The sequence below is a fragment of the Anomaloglossus baeobatrachus genome, chromosome 2 (genome assembly GCF_048569485.1).
Source record: "Anomaloglossus baeobatrachus isolate aAnoBae1 chromosome 2, aAnoBae1.hap1, whole genome shotgun sequence".
Lineage (NCBI taxonomy): Eukaryota > Metazoa > Chordata > Amphibia > Anura > Aromobatidae > Anomaloglossus > Anomaloglossus baeobatrachus.
The window spans coordinates 506379191-506404393 of NC_134354.1; the positions used below are offsets into that span (position 1 = coordinate 506379191).

Genomic DNA, 25203 nt, shown 5'->3' on the forward strand with positions numbered 1-25203 from the left:
AGTGTGTGAAAAATGAAGTATACCCTTACTACTTCTATAGATAGTAAGATCGTAAGCAGTAGTTAGGTGCTGCTAATCAAATGCCCTTGATAAATTGTTCATCAAGAAGTGTGACCAGCTCCATAAAAGCAGAGGTTTTAATGGTTTGCTGGTCTGGAGCATTCAGACATGTGTTAACCCTAGAACGAGCAACCATAGAAATCAACCATAGAAAACAAGTAACCCAGCAGACCTGCGAGGCCCCAGGTATGCGTACTAGGGTTAACACTAGGTCAAAGAAGAGAGATATCAGTCATAATGTTATTAGAGAAGCAATTGTTGCTGCCCATCCATTTTGGAAAGGTTATAAGGGCATTATAAACATTTTGGACTCCATCATTCAACACCTTGCCATTGAAAAAAGTAAAGTTGAATTCAAACTGGCGGCTTTGCAGATGGCTGCCATGGGCGTCACCCGTGCTCAAATGTTTGGCACCTCCCATATACTAATATGCCACAAACGGTAAGGTGATATCAGCAACCACTTCCATTTTATCAGTGTGTATCCATACTAATGGCTCACCCTGTAGAATGTGATCCAAGGAAAAAATATGACTCCTGTGAACTTAAAGGGAACCTGTCGCTTAGAAAAATCCAAATGGAAATTTAGATTGTAAGCCTCAATGGGGACAGTGTTGCTGATGTATGTAAAGTGCTGCAGAATATGCTGGCACTATATAAAAAATAAAGATTATTAATATTAAAACTGGGTCCACACCAGCAATTCTGCATCAAAATGGCTGAAAAAGAAAAGAAGCAAGGTTATGGCCCAGACAACATCCACACCTCAACCCCACTGAAAGAGCGTCGTATAAACAATTGTTCACAAACCTCAATGAACCTAATTTACATTGTAGAGAAGAGTTGGCCACATTTTCTCCAGAGTGATGGAAGACTTACAAAGTGATAAAATCATATAGTAAAATAGTTACTACAAATTATTTCTGCCAAAGGTGGTTCTGCAAGTTATTGATTCATGCGGTGTACATAATTTTTCACAAACTGCCTCTGCATTTTGGCCTAGTTTTAATTAAATAAATAATGGCATGGTGTTATCTGTCAAGTTGTTTTTTTTCAGGTTGTATATACCACATTTTAAGTCCCTCTAAAGGTCAGATGTTCTTTTATTATGTCCTAGGCAGAAAAGGGGAAAATTTGACCAGCACACAAAAATTAAATTTATTGAAGTCTAATAAAAATCAGTAGCAATATGTCAAATATCATGGTACAGAGCATAAAATCTGAAAAATGTGACAACGCATTTCTGACCTAGTATGGTCTTTAGCCTAAATGCAGTGACAATTGTTGATTCCTTTTTAATCTGTAAAACCCAATTTTAATGGCCACATATATATAATGACATGATATTTTTAAAAGAAACAATAATATTGAACTCTTACCTCTTGTCCTTCTTTATCAGTTGCGTCTTCTGCATGGCTAGCTACAATAGACAGGAACTGTAACAATCGATGTAGAGTATCACAGTTACAAGGAGGTAGGAGGTAAAGGAGGAGCTGCAAAGCCGCCAGCTGATCTTCAAGATCTAACACTATAAAGACAAAATATAAGTACAATAAATACATGCAAACAAATAAATGTTCGTTTTCCTGTTATTCACACACAAACAATAATATTTATAACATATACTGTATATCGGTCAGACAATATTAAAGGGAACCTGTCAGGTCCACAGTGCACCCAGAACCACGAGCAGTTATATGTGTATATCTAGAATCGCTGCCTCACTGTCCCTGTATCTAATAGCATTGATAAAGAGATCTTTAGAAAAAGTATTTCTAAAAAATTTTTATGAGATGCTAATGAGTGCAGGGACTAGCCACAGGGGTGTTAGTTCTCTGCCCAGTTGGCCCACTTAGCATGTACAGCAAGCCCCTGTGGGCATGATAACCTGCTTTACAATGCCCAGCATTATGGCAGCGCAATTCAAAGCGGCGCATACACTCAACTTTGTAACCGTTAGCCTTGAGTGTTATGATCCGGAACCATGGAAGACCACCATAAATCATTGGTAAAAGGTGACAAGAGCATTGGCAACTAATCTGGCTGCCATCCCCTTACTAACCATCACAACTAGAAGTAGCCGAGGGGTGAAATAACATCCTGTGCACCGCGAACCCAGCCAGAGAACTAGCTATCCTAAAGAAAGGAAAGATGAATAACTCTCTGCCTCAGAAAATAGATAAAGAATAGCAAGCCCCCACATTCAAAGACTGCAGTGATATAGGAAAACACAATACACAGATAGATGATAGGATTAGCAAAAGGTGAGGCCCTACTCAAATAGGACAGGACAGGAAAGAGACTGATGGTGGCCAGAGAAAAACTCTGCAAAAATCCAAAAACTTGATAGTACAAAAAGCCCTCAGATCGCTAGATCTGAACTCCGTCCTATACCAGGCGCTCTTGTCATACCAATGAATAGAAAGCAGGAACCATTACAAATTCAAGAAGCAACAAACACATGGACTTATAGGAGCAATACTCCAAACATAGCTGCAGGGAGCTTCCCAGCTAAGCAACTGAGAGGGAAGATCCCTGCATGCAAATAAACTGAAAACAACCACAGAAAATGACAAACTCAGATAAGAGCAAAAAGAACCAAACAACAGATAAAGAGCCAAGCACTTATCTGGGGTAGATGTGGGTTGGAGCAGGATGAAGCAGGCTGGTGAACAAAGAACAACTTACATCCGGCATAGCCTGCTATCAGACCAGGGTTTAAATAGGAAGAGAGTTAGCAATGGAAACGCCCATTGCTCAACACACCTGGTCTCTGTCCAAACCATTCCTGGCCACAAGATGGAGCTTCACAGCAGCAAAAGCATAACTGACATTCACAACACTTGAACTCCTTTGACGCCGGGTGCACTCACTGCCTATGATAAAAAGTCGTCCACACCTCTGGTCTCTGAAGCCGGGACACATATAGCCGGCTTCTGGTAGACGTCAAATGGTCAATATGAGGGCAACGCCCATTATCGACATCTAGAAATGGCACCAGGGAAAATAATATGATGAATGGTATGCTGTTGAAGATTAGGCTCTCTTGGAGAACCTAGGATCTTGGTATTTATATGGATGTTACTTTGACTTTTGTACAGACCAACTACATTTTTTCATCACAATGGTATTCCTTAAAAGTAGTGACAATTTATAGCAGGATACTGTGCTCTGCACACTACAAAACTCTTAAGGGACGGAGCGAGGAACATGATATAGTTGAAGATGTTGACTTAGTCTCCAATGTCCCAAATTTAAATCTGATTGATCTTGAACTGAGCTAAATTAATAATTCTAAAGACTTTATAGATGAATTCTGGACAGCATTGTCTGGATATATGACACTGGGATCTTAAGCCACGTGCGCATGTTGAGTATTTAGTGAGTTTTTTTAACTTAGTATTTGTAGCCAAAACCAGGATTGGGACAGTCATAGGAAAAGTATAATAGAAACACGACACCACTTCTGTGTTTTTTCACCCACCCCTGTTTTTTTTTTTACAAATACAGATGTAAAATACTGACCAAATACTGAACGTGTGAACTTGACCTGAGGCCAAGTGGATACGTTGAGTATTTGTTGAGTTTTTTTAATTCAGTATTTGTAAGCCAAAACTAGGAATGGAACAATCAGAGGAAAAGTATAATAGAAATAAGTCACCACTTCTGTATTTTTCACCCACCCCTGGTTTTGGCTTACAAATACTGAGGTAAAAAAACTCACCAAATACTGAACATGTGCTTGTGGCCTATTAGTTTGGTGGCAGGTGCAAGAAGATGCCTTTAGAATTCTTAAGAAATATACACAGTACTTCATCAACAGAGCAGATTTGACTTGTCACCTCAGAGCCCCTGCACAATAGTAAACAGGTGGTTTTAATGTTATGGTTGATCAGTGTAAAAATATAAATATACTGTATATAAATGCAGCTCTGAATTAAGAGACCACTGCACATTTTTATAAAAATCAGCTTTTCTACATGTGACAGCCATTCCATTGCAGTGTCAGTTCAATTCCAACCAGAGTACAGACTGGCAGAGGGTGAAAGCGACTTTCCACTGACCAGGATGACCGTCACGTATTTTGAATGTCACTCAGCAACCACTGCGTGACATCAAGTGACCTACAAAAGGAATGGCAAATGGCAGCTTGGGTGAAGTGCACGGCAAGAACAGTTCGTAACAGGCTCCTAGAGGCAGGGTTCAAGTCATGTAAAGCTAACAAAAAGACTTTCATCAATGAGAAGCCAAGGAGAGCCAGTTTTGAAATTTGCCAAAGACCATAAGATTTAGACCATAGAGGACTGGAGGAAGGAAATCTTCTCTGATGAGTCTAATATTAAGCTTTGCCAAAACCTGGTTGTTTAATGGTTAGATGGAGACCTGGAGAGGCATACAAGACACAGCGTCTTGTACCCACTGTGAAATTTGGTGGAGGATCAGTGATAATCTGGGGATGCTTCAGCAAGGCTGGAATTGGGCAGATTAATTTTTGCAAAGGACATATGAAATAAGCCGTATACAAGGTTATCCTGGAAAAACAGTTGATTCCCTCTGCTCAGGCAATGTTCCCCAACTCTGAGGACTGTTTTTTTCCAGCAGGACAATGCGCCAAGTCACACAGCTAGGTCAATCAATGTGTGGATGAAGGACTACCACATCAAAACCCTGTCATGGCCAGCCCAATCTCGAGACTTGGACCCCATTGAAAACCTCTGGAATGTAATCAAGAGGAACATGGATAGTCACAAGCCAACAAACACAGAACTGCTTATATTTTTGCATCGGGGTGGCATAAGGTCACCCAAAAGCAGTGTGAAAGACTAGTGGAAAGCATACCAAGACGCATGAAAGCTGTGATTAAAAATCATGGTTATTCCACAAAATATTGATTTCTGAACTCTTCCCGAGTTAAAACATTAGTATTGTTGTTTCTAAATGATTATGAACTTGTTTTCTTTGCATTATTTGAAGTCTAAAAGCCATGCATTGTTTTGTTATTTTGACCAGTTCTCATTTTTAGAAAATAAATACAAATATACCTATATAGAAAAAAAATCAGAAAAGCTGAAAAGTTTGCAGTGGTCTCTTAATTGTTACCAGAGCTGTGTATACTGTGTATATATATATATATATATATATATATATATATAACTACACAGCATACAAAGAGATACTTGGTAATTTGTTATAAATAGTGATGAGGAAGCACTACCATGCTCGGCAGCTTGGTACTCGTAATGAGCGGTTAATGCTCAGATGGACGCAACTTGAGTACCAGTGTATAATGAAAATCAATGAGAGACACAAGGATTTTTCTGGGAAATGCCATTGACTTCCATTCTACTTGGTACACAAGTTGCGCCCATCCGAGCGCCCGACTGCTCGTTATGATTACCGAGCACCCGAGCAGGATAGTGCTCGCTCATCACTAGTTATAAACTACTAGGCTCTTCTGCATTAAAGGTTTTTTCACTCTTTTTGGTAAAAAAGAAGTGCATGCAGTGATATTTTTCGAAAACAATATACAGCATAGCAGAGACCAGAAGACGCCACTATAGGTCAGTATGTTCTAGCTCAGGTGCCACTGATGTTGTTTGTGCAATGGATGAAAAAAACATTAGGGCCTCAATTATAAGCGCAGATGTAAAGAGAGCTCTTTTTAATAGTAAGACGGAACATATAAAATCATACTTATGGTATGTATAAATGCTGTGTAAAGTTCTCTGCTCAGAAGGGGATCAGGCATGTCTCTGAGAAATTCCTTTAACAAGGCAGCAACATCATGAACACTGTGTTCTTCTTCTAGAACAACATCGACACCACGGTCAAACTCTTCCCGGAGCTAGAAAGCACAAGAAAATACATTATGTCCAGTAACTAACCAAGCACACGACAATTAGCTAGAATCTAAGCAGAGAAGGCAAACCACATCAGCAGATCAGTGCTAACTGGTTTACCATGAACAAACTGGAAAGTGCATACACTACATGGTAAAAATGGCCTGCCATCATGATTGTCCACGTCAGTATGCTTATGGAGATACCAAACTTTTCTAGGTTTATTTAATTATTTTAGTTGTGAACACAAATATTATTTGATTGCATCATCATTTTCCGAGTGCCTATAAAATTTTAATTTTTCAAAAGATGGAGCTATGTGACGGCCTGTTTTTAGCAAGTCAAACCGACATTTTTATCTATACTATTTTGGGATAGGTATGACATTTTGATTGCCTTTTACTGCTTTTTTTTAAGAGTTGTGGCAACCACAAAAAATGCAAGTTTTGTATTTTTTCTTTTTTTTTCTTTCATGAATATATAAAAAAAATTAACATCTTTTATTTTTAATGGGGGGAAAGAGGGGTGATTTTTTAAAACTTTTTTTTTCAACTTTTGTATTTGTTATTCACCTTGAGGGACTTGAACTTGTGATCATCTGATCCCTAAGAGTGAGTGCAGTGTTTTGGATACAGCATGTTTTCTCTGTGTCTATTGTCTCTTCAGTGATCTATGTTCTCTGCGTCTAAAACACTGCCTTGGACAATACAAGCACAATGGATGGACTTTATAGAAATCCAATGTCCACTGTGCTTCTTTTAGACGCTCTGTAAACTGACCTGCGGAGCAGCTTTTCAAGCTACAGCATGTCAATTTATGTTTGTAAAGACGCGAGTGTTCTCAGCGAGAGAACACAGCAAAAATCCGCTGTGTTAGTGACACTGATCATGTGCACAAAAAGCGTGTTCTCAAACCCTGGAAGCTAGTGTCTCCACAAGAGAAAACACACTGCGTCCAGAATGCTGGCACTCTGGATCGTGGGAACGTATCCTTAGGCTGGTGTCACACTTGTGTGTGACTCATGCGAGAATTGAGTCCCAAAACCCAGCATGTCCTGCAGCTCTCTGTACAGGAGCGTGCAACTGCATGCTCCTGTCCGGAGAGCAGCAGGTCATGCCGGGTGTTGTGACTTGATTTTAGCTCGAGTCACACATAAATGTGACTTCGGCCTTATAACTATATATAGCAATATTTCATTATTGCTGTATACCCTAAAAATCACATTCCCTTTGAAGCCCAGGCCCTCGGCTGCTTTAGTAACCCATCAGTGGCCTGTGATCACGCCACGGGGAGGCCGATGTGCCATTAGAATGATGCCCTCTAACACTGACATACTGAAAATGCCTCTGCCAGGGACTGACAGTGGCATTTAACAGGTCAAGAGTGCAGAGTATAGCAGAGCTCTGATTCACCTGCGGCTGATAGAGTCAGATGATTGGCTATGCTATACCATGTGATGTGATTGCTGCAAAGTATTATGGAGAAGCCTGCACAGTCGCACCTAAAGTCATATTAGCCTTCTGTGCTTTTGTGACTGATGCAATCTTCTGCAATGTGTAATAAGATGGTGGGCATTTTTTTTTTAAGCAATTCATCAGGTTTCATCACATTCAACTCAAATTTGATTTGCAACAAATCAATTTACTCATCTTTAAATACAAATATACTTAAAGAGAACCTGTTAAAATAAAGGTATTGCCATAATGGCACTGTTATACTGATTTAATAAATACATGTATTGAAAACAATCCATAGCCTTGTTCTTGTTTAATTTACATTAGAAATTTTGCAGCAATAGCATTTTTGTGTACCAGGGAATGACTGTGGGTAGGGTCTTCAGCTCTGCTGTGGCCCCTTCGCATTTGTATGAGCCTCTTTACAAGTTTTGCCCTAGTGCCGCCCTTGCTTGAGCACATTCATCTCACGGCAGTCACCAGCATTATGCCACCGGTGGTGACACATGCTCAGATTAACCTATGGAATTCTGCTGCAACATGGCACTGGTGGCGGCGCATGCGCAGATCAAGATCTCGGCTTGTCATTAAGAACACTGGGAGACGAATATGAGCAAGAGCCACCCCAGCAAGCGCGAAATTTATAAAATGAGGCTCATACAAATGCTGTAGATTCTACCTACAGTCCTCTTCCACATGCTGGCGGCGATACACGAAGAGGCTATAACATCAAAACACTTCTAAGGTGAATTAAATTAGAACTTAAACTTAAACGTGAACTTAAACAGGCTATGGATTTTTTCAATACAGGTTTCCATTAAATGAGTATAAGGGCTCATGCGCACTTTGCATAATAGCATGCATTTACGCTGTGTATAGCACTGCAGCGTAAATGCATGTGTCCTGTGTCCCCTGCACAATCTAAGAAGATTTTGCATGAGACGTGCGCACGTTGCTTTTATGAACGCAGCAATTTGGGCGCTAAAATTTTGACCCAAATCCGTGCGTTCATAAAATGACCATGTCAATTGATTTGTGCGTTCTGGATGCAGTGCCCACTCTGTCTATGGTGGGGGCAGCAGCCATAGCGCATGAAATCCATTATGCAGTGTTTCTGCAGAGATTTGAAGCACACATATGCTGTCAAATCGCTGCAGAATAATCAGCAGTTACATGTGCATGAGCCCTAACAGTGCCATTATGGCCATATTTTTAACAGGTTAAATCATGGCCACAGAATCTCTTTAACATAATAGGGATAAAAATTTATGTCCAGAACAGTTTTTTTTTCATCTTGACAAGTAAGTCAGCAGCAGTCAGTAATACGTCAGTGCACTACCAAGTAAATACTGATGATCACTGTAGAACCCGGAGAACACTTTTGATGCATTTTTACTGATAATAACATTGAAGATCTCAAATGAAAAAGTAAAACATCCTCATCTGATTAGCCCAAATGTGAAGTTTAGGAAAAATGTTTTGTATTATTAATCATATTGATAGGTTGTACCGTAATAAACGTGATGCACATAATAATAGCTCACCTGCCGTACTCTCTTTTTGGAACTTCCAACTCTAAAGATCCCCACGGTCTGTAAACCTGAAAAAGATAATTCTGTCAGTATATTTTTTATTCTATTAAATTCCTTCTCAGGATTTTAAAAATTGAATACAAAAGCAAAAAATGTGTACTGGTTACTGTGAAAACATACCAGATTAGAACATATATATTTTTTTTTTTACAAAGTTACATGTGGAACTATTCTAATAACAGTAGTTTAGAAACACTGTGCTTGCCAGATGACTGTTTATGGCAGCCTGTAGTCTACATTACATAAAGAGGATAGAAAAATGCATTTTACTTTACACTCTGTCCAAAACTATAAAGACACATACCACCAGTGGCATAAGTAGAGTTTGATGAAGTAGAGTTTGATTTGTGCAAATTTTGGACTCCCCTCAACATACACCGACACTCGGGGTAGGGGATAATGACGCCAACACTCGGAGTACAGGATAATGATGCTGACACTTGGCTCTTTCACTCAGCACCCAGATTTCCCATGATCTGAAATCCTTCTTTCTATCAGCACCCAGTTCTCCTATCTTCTGATATCCATCTTTTTCTTGGCACCCAGCTTCCCCATGCTCTGCTATACATCTTTCCCTCAGCACCCAGCTTTCCCATATCAGAGCATGGGAAAACTGAGTGCTGAAAGAAGATGTATAGCAGAGCATGGGAAAGCTGGGTGCTCAGGGAAAGAGTCTTTTTCCCTCAGCACTAAACTTTCCCATCCCATACTTGTGTCTTTGTCCCTCCTAGTATATAGTTCTCCAAATACAATAATGGCCCTTACATAGCCTTCCATATAGTGTAAAGGGTCGCACATAACCCTTCATATATTAGAATGCAACCCCATAGTCCTCCATGTATAATAATGGATTTCCCATAGTCCTCCATGTAAAAAGTAACCCTCCTAGCCCTCCAATTATTATAATGCAACTCCCATAGTCCTCCATGTATTATAATTCACCCAATAGTTCTCTATATATTATAATTAACCCCATAGTACTCCATGTTTTATAATGCATCCCCATAGTCCATGTATAAGGTAGCCCCCATAGTCCTCCATATATTTAAATAGAGCCTCCATAGTCCTATATGTATTATAATAGAGCCCCATAGACCTTCATATTGTATTATGCAGCCCCATAGTCCTCCATGTATAATGCTCCCCTATAGTCCTTGTATAAGGTGTCCTTCATGTTGTATTATGCAGCCTCATAGACCTTCATGTATAATGCAGCCCTATAGACCTCCATGTATAATGCAGCCCCATAGACCTCCATGTATAATGCAGTCCCATAGACCTTCATGTATGATGCAGTCACATCGGCCTCTGGCCACCGTGTACTCACTGATTAAAAAAACAAACAACAAGTCTTCATCTCTCCTCGTTCCGCCGCTGCTCCAGTCTCTGTCCTCCCGTCCTGTGCTCTGCAGTCTCAGCACAGGAATGATGTCACCGCGCTCGGCTGCATTGTGACGTCGAGCGCAGGCACTGGGGGGAGAATGATGAAGCATGGAGTAGAGCGCTCCACTTGATTCATCATTGCTGTATGAATGATGAGTGAGGGGACCCGGTGCCACTGCCGCTGACACCGGGCCCCACTGATTCACGGTGCGCGTGGTCTGCCACTGAACAGTGCAGCTCCTCTCTCATAGAGAGGAGCCAACTGCTGATCTGCAGGGCGGGCGCTGGGCCCCTAACCCTGCGGGCCCGGTCACAATAGCGACCTTTGCAACCGCAGTTGTTAAGCCCTTTGCATACCACTCTGCTGTTTTTATATGTAACTTCATGTGATCTCACTACTTCTTGCTGTGACCTCATGTCAGAGCCCTGCTGCTACTAAATAAGTGGAGCAATTCTGCTATGTTACTTCAGAAATCAAGGGGTGTCTTGTGTCTTGCCTCTAATGTAAGCCAACCTCCGGAATGAGGCCCTCTCCCTCTCGATCTCATCATGCACTGCCTGGCTACGCCTTCACAGCTTGTATATGACTTGTTATTCCCCACCAGCTTTCACTCCACACTCCATGACAGGTCACATACAAGGTGTGAAGGTGCAGGCTGGCAATACAGAATGAAAGTGAGGGGGCACATGAAACAATCACAAATACTGTGGTGATAAGTTGTGATCAGGTGGGCTCACTTGGAATATAAGCAGCAAAACACAAGTCCCACTCATTTATTTTGACAAAACATCCCAGAAGGGAGGAGGTGCACCTAGCAACAGCAATACTGTGACATGAGGTCACATGTAAAAAGTAATAAAATTACAGTTACATATAGGAACAGGCAGGGTGGTATGAGTCATATCATTAGATTGAAAATCATTTTATCTCCCTGGAAAACCCATTTGAAACTGTAGAAGAAAAGAAAAAGAAAATAATTATATGTCTATTGTCGGGACACTTTCATGGCTAAGGAAGCACTTAAAATAAAAATGATACTGAATTATCATTATTCAAACTCAAACTATATAGAAATATAATTTCAAAGTAGTTGGAGCAACAATTTAAAATTTCAAATGTTACAAATTTCGTGTTAGTATTATGTGTTAGTGAACTGGCCATGGGTCTACTTATAGGCATAAATGACATTTTTGAGTTAAGGTCAGGAGTAGAGATGAGTGGACCCGTGGAAGTTCGGTTCATCATGTAAAGCCAGAGTTTAGATAAAGCTTGGTTCAGGACCTGGACTTGACCCGAACCCTAATGGAAATCACAAATTTGGCAGTTCAGGTTTCCGCTCACATGCAGCTAGCCATAAACAGATCACTTCCGGGGGTGGGTAAGTGAGCAGGATTTTTCCATTTTTTTTTTTGTTTGGTGCATATTACATCCGATCATGCTTTTCTTAGCCCCAGTGTGCGCCATTCAAACACTGCAAGCAGCTCACACTGGCCTGAGCCCCGAGTGTACCTGAGCACAGTGATGCTCACTTGAGTGGTAAAGCACCCGAATTCCAAACTCGAGGGTTTTTTTGTAAAGTCTGTGTTTGGTACAAACACCGAACTTCGTGTTCGCTCATCTCTAGTCAAGAGATCCAATGCCAGACCAGATTGTGGTCTGTAGTCAGATTGTGAATGCCGGGTGCGTGAAACTGGCCTTATATGTTCATTTTTATGACTGTCCAAATAATCAGCAAATATTTGATAATCTGGCACCATCTGATGACAGATAGAGAAATTACATAAAAAAAGGTTTACTTTTAGGATTGATCAAATACCTCAAATATTCGGCTTCGCAAATATTTGCCGAATAGGTCGCCGCTATTCGACTATTCGCGAATATTCGATGCGCAATGTAAGTCTATGGGAATCCCGAATAACAACTATTATGAACTATTCGGGCTTCCCATAGACTTACATTGCGCATCGAATATTCGCATAGCAGCGACCTATTCGTCGGATATTCGTGAAGCCGAATATTTGAGGTATTCGATCATCCCTATTTACTTTACTAACAAATGTTTATGGTTCTACAATGAAAAGTAATTGCTTATTTTGGCATTACTTACTAATTTCATTCTCAGTAATGTAATGGCAGGAATGCACAGCTTGTGGTGTAATGAAAAAGACTGTTTATAGTTAGCTGTGTCCCATGATAACCAATGCAGAATTAATTGTATCAATCAGCTGCTCAGGCTTATAAACAGCTAAATAATAACAAATACACACATACAGTATGTACCCTGTAAGTATATGACAGCTTTTCTGTATATCCATTCACTATAGACGGTATTTACTACTGCACCATTAGTCTTCATGTAACCCCTGGAAACATCAGCCTAACACTTACCATTCTTTTCTAAATGTAGACAGCAGCTGTCCACAAGCCTGGGAACTTGTCTGTAGATAGGGTTCAGACTGAGCTTTTTATCCCTTTCCTTTTCTTTCTTGCTTTGTGCTTCGGCTGGCAAAGACAGCTGTAGAGCCTCTAGGAGTCGAGACTGATTGTCATCAAGATCTGTAATGGAGTCCACAGACATTGCACCCTGCAACGCATCAAAAACAGCCTAAATTTATGGCAACAATACAAACCCCTTTCATTGATAGTGCTTAGCCATTCTGTATTACTAATAGTGTTATAGGAGTATATGAATTCAAGTCTTGAGGCCCCCATATACATTAGACGCCTCTCGACCGAATGATGCTTTGCTCAATGAGCCGTCAGCCATCTCTCCCATTCAGGAGCTCTCACTTGGTCAAGCGCTCCTGTGTCCTCTATGAAAAAAACGCTGACAGACAGACATGGAAGTGATCAGCAGTCCAAAATCAGACATGCCCAATCAACACCCCTCCCAACCACTGGTTGGCTGGCTCTCCCATACATATTAGGGGGTATAGGAGTGTACTGATATTGGCAGATGCGGATTTCATTAGTCTAAATCCTGCTTTACACGTTACAATTAAGCATACGATATTGTATGCGATCGTACCCGTCCCCATCGTATGTGCGACACGTTCAATTTGTTGAACGTGTTGCACAAACGATTATTTGCTGTCACACGTACTTACCCTTCCATATGACCTCGATGTGGGCAGCGAACGTCCACTTCCTCGAGTGGGAGGGACGTTCGGTGTCACATCGACGTCACGCGGCAGCCGGCCAATAGAAGTGAAGGGGTGGAGATGAGCGGGACGTAAACATCCCGCCCACCTCCTTCCTTCCGCATAGCCGGCGGGAGCCGTGGGACGCAGGTAACATCTATTCATCGTTACCGGGGTGTCACACACTGTGATGTGTGCTACCTCGGGAACATTGAACAACCTCACGTTCAATTTTTAGCAATTGAGCGACGTGCATGCGATGAACGTTTTAACATTCAATCGCAATCGCACGTAGCTGTCACACGCTACAATATAACTTATGATGCCGGATGTGCGTCACTTACAACGTGACCCCGCCGACACATCGTAAGATATATTGTAGCGTGTAAAGCCCGCTTAATGTATATGGGCGGCTTTATGTAATTCATATACAATGTCTATTGAGATATCTATGTATCGTGAATAAATGAAGGCAGCACACTTACAAAATAAAGTGAGGTATAGGTGATCTTTATTGGCCCATGTGGTGATGTATAGACACATGAGATGCCCTCACAATCTGACAGATTTGAACAGCTACTTCAAGGAAGATGGGGCAAAGATTGCCAATTCTAGACATGTCATGCTGATAGACTACCACTCAAAAAGACTGAATGTTGTCAAAGAATAAAAGGGTAAACAAAAAATGTATTAGTTCAAAGGTGTGCAAAGGTTAAGGAAACACATTATTTTAGTTATATATTTTTTTCTATCTCCACCAGAAAGGATTTTAGTTTTCTTTTTTAATTAAATTGTGCAGAATTAAGATGGAAAAAGTTCCAAAATGATTCCTTTTAGTTTGTTTTTTTTACATGACAAAAACCTGGCATTTAGCAAGTGTGTGTAGACTTTTTATAGCCACTGTAACTGGGACCCTGTATTGTATGATGCAACAGCCATTTTTCATGTGAGGATTGTACATCAATAATCAAACCTCAAACATACCCACATTTGCCCTATACAGTAGATCACAAACATGAGTACACCCCTCACATTTTTGTAAACATTTTATTATATCATTTTATTGGATAACACTGAAGATATAACACTTCGATACAATGTAAAGTAGTCAGTGTGTAGCTTGTATAACAGTGTAAATTTGGAGTGCCCTTTAAATAACTCAACACACAGCCATTAATGTCTAAACCGCTGGCAACAAAAGTGGTACACCCCTTAGTGAAAATGGTCAAATTGTGCCCAAAGTGTCAATATTTGTGTGGCCACCATTAATTTCAAGCTCTTTCTTACCTTGGGCATGGAGTTCACTAGAGTTTCACAGGAGCCATTTTAATCCTCTTCCACTCAATAGGGTTTAGGTCTTGGGACATGCTTGGCCATTCCAGAATCCCTATCTCTCCTCCGCAGCTATCATCCAATCGCAAGACCGGATCACAGTTGCATGACAGTTTCAGAACAGCGGAAGCCGAAGGTCATTAGCATATCGCATATTGCTCTTGCATCGGATGCCATACACTCGTGTGACTCCACCCTTAGACTGGCAGCATCGGATGCAATATGCCAATAACACTAGACTCAAACTCTGCTGTGAGTGAGAGCCGAGTGTCATTCACTGTGCTCCGATTTTCTCATATGTAAGAATCGGAGCACAGGTGTGAAGAAGATGGCGAGCTTAATCTCTCCATCTTCTGCATTGATGACCTCCAAGTGCAGTCCGATGTTTTACACGCATCCATACACTTGTATGAGTGGGCCGTGATCCTAGACACTGCCAGTCACAGCATGCTGTAGTTTTCTCCTCAGCCCGGTAACAGCTGAGGAAAAACCTTGTAGATCTGGACTCCATCATTGAATAACATTAGGCCGATCGCCATCTGATTTTTTTTTGGATTCCACTCATCTGATTCATACACTCGTGTGCCCCCGGCCTTATACTAGCTGTATACTGACTACTTTACATTGTATCAAAGTGTCATATCTTCAGCGTTGTTCCATAAAAAGATATAATAATATATTTACAAAAATGTGAGAGGCGTACATTTACATATACTATATATGTATCATTGAACTGGAAAAAATGTGTGCTGTATTTTTTTTGTACCAGACTGTTTTTTTGTTGTTTTTTTTACATTGTTTGATATATTCATCAGTATTTTGCTTTAGGCGGTGTTGGCAATGAAAGGATGTATATTTCACTGTGTTTTTGTGTGACTGAGTTCATTTGTAAACCCTTTTAAGCATAGTTCAATGGCAAATGAGGAAGGCGTAGGGCTTGATGAGAGTCATCTGCCTTGATTAAGGAAGATAATAGTTGCAATGACTTTTTAAGTTCCAAAATATTCCCTGTTTCCCACAGCAAGAAGGAATAATCACAAGCAATGTTTTCTTGGCCAAGTTATGTATTTATTTGATCTGGAACTCAGAATAACTATGTGGTTTGTTTGTGATGAAATTAAAGGTCCACAAAACTTGGGAGGGAGATGATAACCGATAAACAATTAGCTAGAAAAACTGATGTTTGTTCTTGCATATAAACAGATGGAGTGTTCATTGGATATGGTTACTTTACAGTCTGTAGAAGTAACAATGATTTTGCTACATGGTCTTATGCCCTGGAAAAGCTAGAATTTGTATTGTACAGGTAATGTAGAAATATACTGCTCATAAAATTAAAGGGAACACTAAAATACCATTTTGTTGTTAAAGTGTTCCCTTTATTTTTTTGACCAGTATATATGTGTTTCATTGGTCTTTAAAGGGTTGTCAATTTAGATTTCAGTTACAAGTGAAAATAAGAAAATATGATATATTCACTAGGGATGATCGAATACCTCAAATATTCGGCTTTCCGAATACCTCGCCGCTATTCGGCTATTCGATGCGCAATGTAAGTCTATAGGAAGCCCGAATAGTACCGAATAGTTGTTATTTGGGTTTCCCATAGACTTACATTACGCATCGAATATTCGCGAATAGTCGAATAGCGGCGAGGTATTCAGAAAATATTCACGGAGCCGAATAATCAAAGTATTCGATCATCCCTAATATTCACCCCACCTAGGTTAGATGCTGCCTCTATGATTTTTGTTGATGGGCTACAGTGGTGACGTCAAGTCTACAATGCACATCACTGCTGCAGCTAATCTCTGAGCTCTGTTTCTGTGGATGGTATGAGCAATTGAGCTCAACAATTGGCGGTAGTGGTGTTGGGCACTGTAGTTTCTCGAGATTAGTGAAGCTGAAGTTCGGTGATCAGTACGAACTCAGACTTTTCCAAGAAAACAAAGTTTGGGTTCAGGTGCTTTACATATGCTGACCACTCAATCAAGCATCATTGTGCTTGGGTATGCTCGGTGCTCAGCCCAGTGCGAGCCACTTGCAGTGTTTGATTAGCTCGCACTGGGAGTAACAACTGAGTGATCAGATGGGAAAAAATACACCCACCCCACGGAAGTGGTCTGTTTATCACTGGCTGCAGGTGGGCAGAGACCTGAGCTGCCAATCAGTGACTTCAAATAAAGTTTAGGTCAAGTACAGATCCAAAACCGAACTTTAAAAAAGTTCAGCTGGATCAACAAAACCTGAACTTCCATGGGTCCGCTCATCTCTAGTAATGTGTACAATAAATTTAAAAAAATTAAAAAACCCAGTCCTCCCTCCTCTTGAAGAGTTCTGCCCAATCAGTGATTTCCAATGAAGTTCAGGTCCAGAACTTTACCTAAAGTCCGTCTGAACCCACTGGTCTGCTCATCCCTATCCACTTCCAAACTTTATGGGCTTATCTGAGAAAAAACAAGCTTAAAGACTTGGATCTCAGTTTACAAAAGCAAACCCATTTAATTATCGCAGCTATTAATTATCCCATAAAAAAAAATAAAATACAAAAATGCAAAATAAAACAAAATGAAAGGGATTTGTGAAGTATGTCATTAAAATGAGCAGAACATCTGACTTTGTGCTCTGGTTTCTATCAAGTATGGTAGCAATTAAAAGCTGACAACTGCACTACCTCATCAAGTTCTACAATTTTATTGCTTCAATATGCAAGGCAAACTGTGAAATTAAGGAAATTAATAAAAACTCAAAGTTGGCATAAATTAGCACATGATCTGCAGCCAGATTCGGGATTCATGTGATGATCAATGGCTGAATATGTTCTTGTATTTCTACTGGTGCAGTGACGATCTCTATGGCATTGCAATAATTTGTACATTGGTTCTATTACACCATAACTTTATGATGAGTCAAAGCACTCAGTTTGGTATGGGTTACCATTATAGGAGGCATCACCAGGCTATTATCTCCCAATACAGACGCTTCAAATTCACCTTTATTTCTTATCTGAATGGAGCTGAGGTCAATAATACACACTGCCGCTCCATCTGTTCCCGTCGAAGTGCCAAAGACTCCTAATTCCAGCAATCCATTAAAAATCAATGGAGTGGCAATGCGTATGATCGACCTCAGCTTCATTCATAGGAGGTATTCTGAGCCATATTTCTTGGGATCAATTAGGGTCTCAGTGATCGGACCCCAAGCGATCAGACAGTTATCACTTATCCCATGAATAAGGGATAACATTAAAACTTAAAAAAAACCCCTGTAAGACAAAAACTTGACTGGCATCCTCCAAGACGTTCACTGGCTATATACGTTCAACCACTGTCTGATGTACCTGACATCTCTTTCCCCAATAGTCTCAATTTCCTGAGTGTACATGTGTTGTCCAATGGGAATAAGCCTTTGCCAGACATCTATGATGGCAGAATAGTCCCCATGAAAATCAAGGATCAGACATAAGGAAAGCCAAGTTGCCCAACACATCTTTTCGCCAACATCTACCATCAAGAGAGATTCATTACTACCTCATACAAATAGGATAGTCAGCTGCTCCTGCTGAAATCAACGAGTTTGCCCAATTTGCTATATTTATGGGCATTTGTATAAAAACAGTATTCATACAGAGAGTTAATTGAAAATGTATATTTCTTTGGCATTGCAGTCTAAAAGGTCTATTCTCATTAGTAAACTTGAAACACCTTTTCATATTAGCAAACGATGAGCAATTTTTATGGCTGTGGAAACTCATAAGTAGTAACGTTAAAATCAATGACCAGCGATCCTACAGTAAAAAGCACTGATGGCATTCTGAGTGATCATCAAGAGATTTATGGCTATCTGCCAACCATACATTATCCAATTTCATATATGATCATACCATAGGGCGGCATTGTGGCTCAGTGGTTAGCACTGCAGTCTTACAGCGCTGGAGTCCTGAGTTCAAATCCCACCAAGGACAAGGAGATTGTATGTTCTCCCCGTGTTTGCGTGGATGTCCTCTGGTTCTCCAGTTTCCTCCCACACTCCAAAGACATACAGGGTATTTAGATTGTGAGCCCCAAGTGATGATGTTTGTAATGCTGTGGAATTAATGCTGCTATGAAGCTAAGTAAAATAAATAAATCATAAGTATAATGTGATCCAAGGAATAAAATATGACTGCTGTGAACTTAAAGGGAACCTGTTGCCTGTAAAAATGTTATTACCTGCAGATATAGGGTAATCTACAGGTTAATGGCATTCTGAGCATGCACATTAAAACCCACTGCTGGGAGGTAATGAACTTTATTCCTATCAGCAGAGTTTGGGTTTCAGTCATGGGGGTGGCACTGATGCAGGTTCAGTCACTGCTCTATGTATGGAGAGTGGTGGCTGAAACTGAGACTCCCACACTGACTGACAGGTGCTCAGTATTAGACCCAGCTTTCAGTCAGCTGCCACCCTCTATCCACATAGTGATGACTGAACCTGAACAATCGTCGGTGTTACCCCGACAACTGGAGAGCTGCCGGGGAGACTGCAGTGTTCAAGGTACAGGCACCGGGCAGGTTTTAAATGCTGCAGATTAACCCCATATCTGCAGGTTAAAATTATTTGTACAGACAACAGGTTCCCTTTAAGCTTAAACACAGATATAGTGATTATGCCGTGTTTATTTCTAATCAAGTCTAGCGGTACAAAAAAAGTCTTTAAAACACTACAGTGTTAGCAGTGTACTAGTGGAGTTTGTCTACAAATATTGGTTATACATGGACTTTCTTGTTTTGAGCATGTCTAAAAAATGATGAACTTTGCCAGAACACAGGCCAAACATTTTCCAAAGTGACGCCATCCGCTTCAGTTAAGTGAATGGCTCTATTGGGGCACTGTTGGGGTTTACGTCTGAATACTGTTTTTTTTGTCATTCCAACTGAAACCCTGACAAACTTCTCAGCTGAAATCACTATATGTCTATAAAAATACAACCAATGGGTTATCCAAAATGTTCATAAACTTCATTAACAGTGCTAATGCTAAGTGCAATGAAGTAAAACCCTGCCGGTCTCATCTAGTCTGTGTACTGTTAGTTTCATCCAGTTTGCTCTTCCTAAATGGACGATATGCCATCCCATACATGTGACTGAAATCAAGTGTTGGCTTCAGTGGTCGCATACTATGTCATACCATGTCTGGTAAGGCCAGTGATGGGCTGCAGTGGTCACATATACTTAGACTGCATATATTTGCTGCAGCGATATAAACACAGAGCAGAGGAACTTTCAAAGGCGCGTTACGGTTTATTTATTTTTTATTTTATTACATTTTGATGCTATCTATGAAGTTCACCCAAGAATCTTAGACAACCCCTTAACAAGATGTATGTATGTTTAGGGCTAGCTTGTTAGAGGTATTGCATATGGGTGTCTGAGCGGGAAATGTTAAATAAATAGATATCAGTTTCTCTTTCTATTAAATAGAGAAAATTGGGCTTTTCCTATCAGAACTTTATATAAAAGGTGAAATGGATGATGTTTTATTCTCAGTACAGTACAGATGAACGTGTATTTTTCCAGCATGGTATGAATATAAATGTGCATCGTAAAGCCAACCAACTGACATACCGCCATGACTTTGACAGGCTGAGAATGACCCATGTTATTTTGCAGATACAAATCTATTTCTAAAATATGACATTTTGTTACAATCTGCAGACCTGCAATTTGTGACTTTCCCTGATAGGAAATGTCTCACACAGGAAAATGCAGAAGTGGCACAGACAGGGCGAAACGTCAAGATGAGCATTTAGCAAAGAGATTTGGAAATAAAGATTTAACACTAAAGGCATTGGATACCCGTTCATTGTCGGATATGTATAGCATAATATAACATATAGCCAACTCACCCTTCTCCGTGCGCGAGGCGCTGCCTCTGGTGTGTTGGGAGATGTGGATTCGTTCGGGGTTTCTGAAGTGGAGCTGAGAGATGAATTACTACTGGAGAGTTCTTTATTCTGTCTTCTAGACCCAAATGGTAGGATAGATGTTACAAAGTCAGAGACCTCCTTCTGCTCATCTTTTTGGGAATCTTGCTTCAGTTTGTGCGCCCGGTCGTTGGCGATAACTTGTGATAATGCCATTCCGAATGCTTGTGGTGAGAATTCTGGAATAAAAGAAAAGAATAATCAATCATCACCGTGTTGGATATCAATTGGCCTATTTAACAACAACAGCTTCTGCTGACGCTTTTACTTTGTGGCATTTTAAAAGCTTTCCAAGTCCACATCTAAAGAAGCCATTAGCTGCTCACAGTACTAGAGTTAATAATGTATTATTCTACTACGGAATCTAATCTTTTCCAATAAGATTGTCTTTATTCCTGTCCTGCTGGGCAATGTAGACGACTTTCTATGCTGTAAAGAGTTATTCTAGGGACATAAATGCAAACAAATTCTGATTGAAGAAGTGCCTTCTACAGTCCCTGACAGAAGTTCTGTCGTTTATCCATGTTATGTAAATAAAAGCTTATAATCTGACTTTAAATTCATCCATTGGTTTTATAAATTACTTGTTTGAAAGCTGAAACCCTCCCACATTTGGTTTAGGTTATGAAAATAAAGTTGCATCAAAGCTGAAATATTGATCATTTAATGAACACAGAAAGGTCAGATTTTGGCAAAAGTTTTGTCATCTTGTCATATAATGCACCCAATCCTAGTTTACATCCTCACCTGTGCTCACTAAATGATCGGTTAATTAGTGGCTGTGTATAAAAAGAAACCCAGCACCCCAGATCTTCACTTGAACCTCAACTTGACCTCTGACGACATGCCAAAAATCCACCCTGTGACCAAAGCCTTAATTATCAAGAGTCTGAAGACCAGATCCACTGCAGAGGTGGCTGGCACCTTTATTGTGTCTCAGCATCAAGTACAAAGAATTTAAAAAATAATTGAAGAGAGTGGAGATGTTTCTGACAAGCCCAGGTCCGGCAGACCTCACAAGACAACTGCTCAGGAGGAACGTTTGTTGGATAGAAAAACCAAAGCTAGTCCCTCTTCCACTGCAGCAAAGCTAAAACAGGCCTGGTCACCTCACGTCCCTTTGTCAACTAGAACAGTTTGTAGGATTCTGTCTCGAAATGGCCTCCATGGTCGAATCAGTGACCAGAAGCCAGCACTAAACAAAAGGCAATTAGAAAACCATGTGGCATTTGCCAAGTCTCACAGGCTGCTAAACAGATGGACACTGGAAAAGTGGCAGAAGGTGGATTTCTCTGATGAATCTTCAGTTGAATTACACCACAGCCGCCGCAAATACTGCAGGAGACCTACTGGAGCCCATATGGATCCAAAATACACCCAGAAAACAGTTAACTTTGGTGGTGGAAAGATCATGGTCTGGGGTTACATTCAGTATGGGGGTGTTCGAAACATTTGCAAGGTGAAAGGCAATACCAATAGCCTAAAATATCAAGAAGTATTAGCTACCTTCTACATTCCCAATCATAAAAAGGGTCAAATTCTGCAGCAGGATGGTGCTCCATCTCATACATCCATCTCTACAACAAAGTTCCTCCTGGCAAAGAAGATCAAGGTGCTCAAGGACTGGCCAGCCCAGTCACCAGACATGAACATCACTGAGCATGTTTGGGGTAGGATAAAAGAGGAAGCTTGGAAGACAAAACCAAAGAATCTAGATGAACTCTGGGAGGCATGTAAGACTGCATTTTTTGCTATTCCTGATGACTTCATCAATAAATTGTATGAATCATTGTTGAAACGCATGGATGCAGTCCTTGAAGCTCATGGAAGTCACACACAATATTAAATATGACTCTCATAGCACGACAACTTCATTTACCAATGTTATGCAACATATCTTTGTATTAGAAGTTAATTATTTGTTAGAATTTCACATTACTTTCTGTCGGCGACAAAACCTTTGTCTTGCCAAAATCTGACCTTTCTGTGTTCATTAAATGATCAATATTTCAGCTTTTCAGCAACTTTTTTTTGGTTAAGACTAGATTCCTAAGCCTACGTTATGCATTTTTTTTACAAAAAAAAAATAAAAGTCCAATTATTTTATCACTTTGCTTAACTAAGGAATGTAAACACCAAAGATAAGTTCTAATAAAAAAAACAACACTTAATACAAATGATGCCATATCTACAAAGGCCTTCTGCTGATAACTCCCTAAAACAGCTCTGTGCAGTGTTGCATAACACTGAACAGAATCATAAAAAAGCCATAATAAAGGGTTATTAAAAAGTATGTGAGATCATGTAAGGGGTACTTCACACACAGCGAGATCGCTACTGAGATCGCTGCTGAGTCACGTTTTTTGTGACCTCATTAGCGATCTCGCTGTGTGTGACACTGAGCAGCGATCTGGCCCATGCTGTGAGATCGCTGCTCGTTACACACAGTGCTGGTTCGTTTTTTTATTGTTGCTCTCCCGCTGATAAGCACACATCGCTGTGTGTGACAGCGAGAGAGCAACAATCCTGAATGTGCAGGGAGCAGGAGCCGGCATCTGACAGCCTGCGGTAAGCTGTAACCAAGGTAAACATCGGGTAACCGAGGTGGTTACCCGATATTTACCTTCTTTACCAGCCTCCGCATCTCTCACGCTGCCAGTGCCGGCTCCTGCTCCCTGCACACGCTAAGTTAAGCGGTGTGCGCTGGTAACTAAGGTAAACATCGGGTAACCATACCCGATGTTTACCTTAGTTACCAGTGTCCGCAGCTTCCAGACGCCGGCTCCGTGCAAGCGCAGCGTCGCTTGCACATCGCTGCTGGCTGGGGGCTGGTCACTGGTCGCTGGTGAGATCTGCCTGTTTGACAGCTCACCAGCGACCATATAGCGATGCCGCAGCGATCCTGACCAGGTCAGATCGCTGGTCGGATCGCTGCTGCATCGCTAAAGTGTGAAGGTACCCTGGAGCTTACTGGAGCAAGGCCGAAAAAAATCAAAGAAACAAATTGCAGGAAAAAGCTAAAAAAAATAGGGGAAGTCCTGGAAATAACTAGGTTTTACATTTAGTCAAAGTGCTTGCTTACTTAATAAAAACAACAGAACCGTTGGAAAGTGATAAAACAAGTAGTTTTTACACTCCATTATTGAAGCTACAAATAAGAAGTACATTAATAGGAAGATTAATGTACTTAGGGATGACGAGTGCTGACTTCAGGAGGATAGCGAGGTACATTACCTGCGGTGATCGCTGCACTCCTGATAGCAGAGTTGTCACTGGAGGGCAGGACAAGTGCTGCTGTCAGGAGGATAGCGAGGTACATTACCTGCGGTGATCGCTGCACTCCTGATAGCAGAGCTGTCACTGAGTTCAATGACCGCCGCCTTCACAACCAAGTATCACGGGTGGCTGTGACATTACCGCTAGTGACAGTCTCGGGTTGGCAGCAAGAGGAGATGTGACAAGTGGCGGCCATGGAGGACAGTGACAGTGCTGACGTCGGGAGGGCAGGACTTCATCACCGCAGGTAAGGAACTTCACTAACCTCCTGACAGCGCTTGTCATCCCCGCGGCTGCTGGCACTGCAGTGTGGGCAGATGGACACACTACAGTGCGGGCAGCTGCAGACACTGCTGAGTGGCAGCCGCGGGGCTGGGGCTGGAGCAGGACACAGACTGCAGCGGCATCCGACGGAAGTCACATGCAAGTCCTTCTGTGTGGCTTTCTGGGAATTTTGCACACGTAGCCAGGGTAATCATCGGGTTAAGCAAAGCGCTTTGCTTGTATACTCGATATTTACCCTGGTTACCAGCTTACCGCAGGCTGCCAGCGATGGCTCCCTGCACACATAGCTGTAAAAAGCTACGCTTTTTGTTGATCGAACCGTTCTCGAACGTAACTTGAACTGTCGAGCTTTTAGCAAAAAGCTCGAGTTCGAGTTCGATCTCGAGCACCCCCCAAAATCACTCGAACATGAAATTGGCGAACCTCGAACATCGCTCAACTCTAGCGGTTACATGACAGGTCCTGACAGGTCTCCATGTCCTTCAACCCACCAACACTTGTATATTGCTTGCTAAACATCCTAACCAATTTTTGATGCTTAAACACATGTTAAATTCCTTTTTCCATATGCAGTTAAACTTTTGAGTAGTTACTGAGTCATTGATTTTAGACTAGTCATTCCCTTCAGCATGTTATCATACCCGTACGGGCTTCCTGTCTTCACTGCGCATCTGAGGAGGTGAAGAAGATGTCTCATGTCCACGGAGCAGCTGAAGGTCAAGCACCAGAACACATGTTCTTCACTTTTGGACATGCGCTGTGCGCCTCTGAAGCCGGGGTGCATACATCTCCCTGTTCAGGGGAGTTCAGGGCATCAATGACTTGGGTAAAGAAAGCAACTTGAGATTTCCAGAGAGCTGGCAATGATACCTACT

At 41.1% G+C, this 25203-nt stretch overlaps 1 protein-coding gene across 4 annotated transcripts in view; it reads right to left on the bottom strand.

Moving 5' to 3' along the window:
• Nucleotides 1–25203, bottom strand: part of ARHGAP6 (Rho GTPase activating protein 6) — a 369834-nt gene that overhangs the window by 46802 nt on the left and 297829 nt on the right. For all 4 annotated transcript variants that reach the window (XM_075336511.1, XM_075336514.1, XM_075336513.1 and 1 more), the window contains exons 4-8: nucleotides 20690–20946; nucleotides 12719–12914; nucleotides 8899–8954; nucleotides 5755–5905; nucleotides 1440–1588 (exon numbers count right to left, since the gene is read on the bottom strand). In XM_075336511.1, the coding sequence (XP_075192626.1) occupies nucleotides 1440–1588; nucleotides 5755–5905; nucleotides 8899–8954; nucleotides 12719–12914; nucleotides 20690–20946 (809 nt within the window). The remainder of the gene's footprint in view (nucleotides 1–1439; nucleotides 1589–5754; nucleotides 5906–8898; nucleotides 8955–12718; nucleotides 12915–20689; nucleotides 20947–25203) is intronic.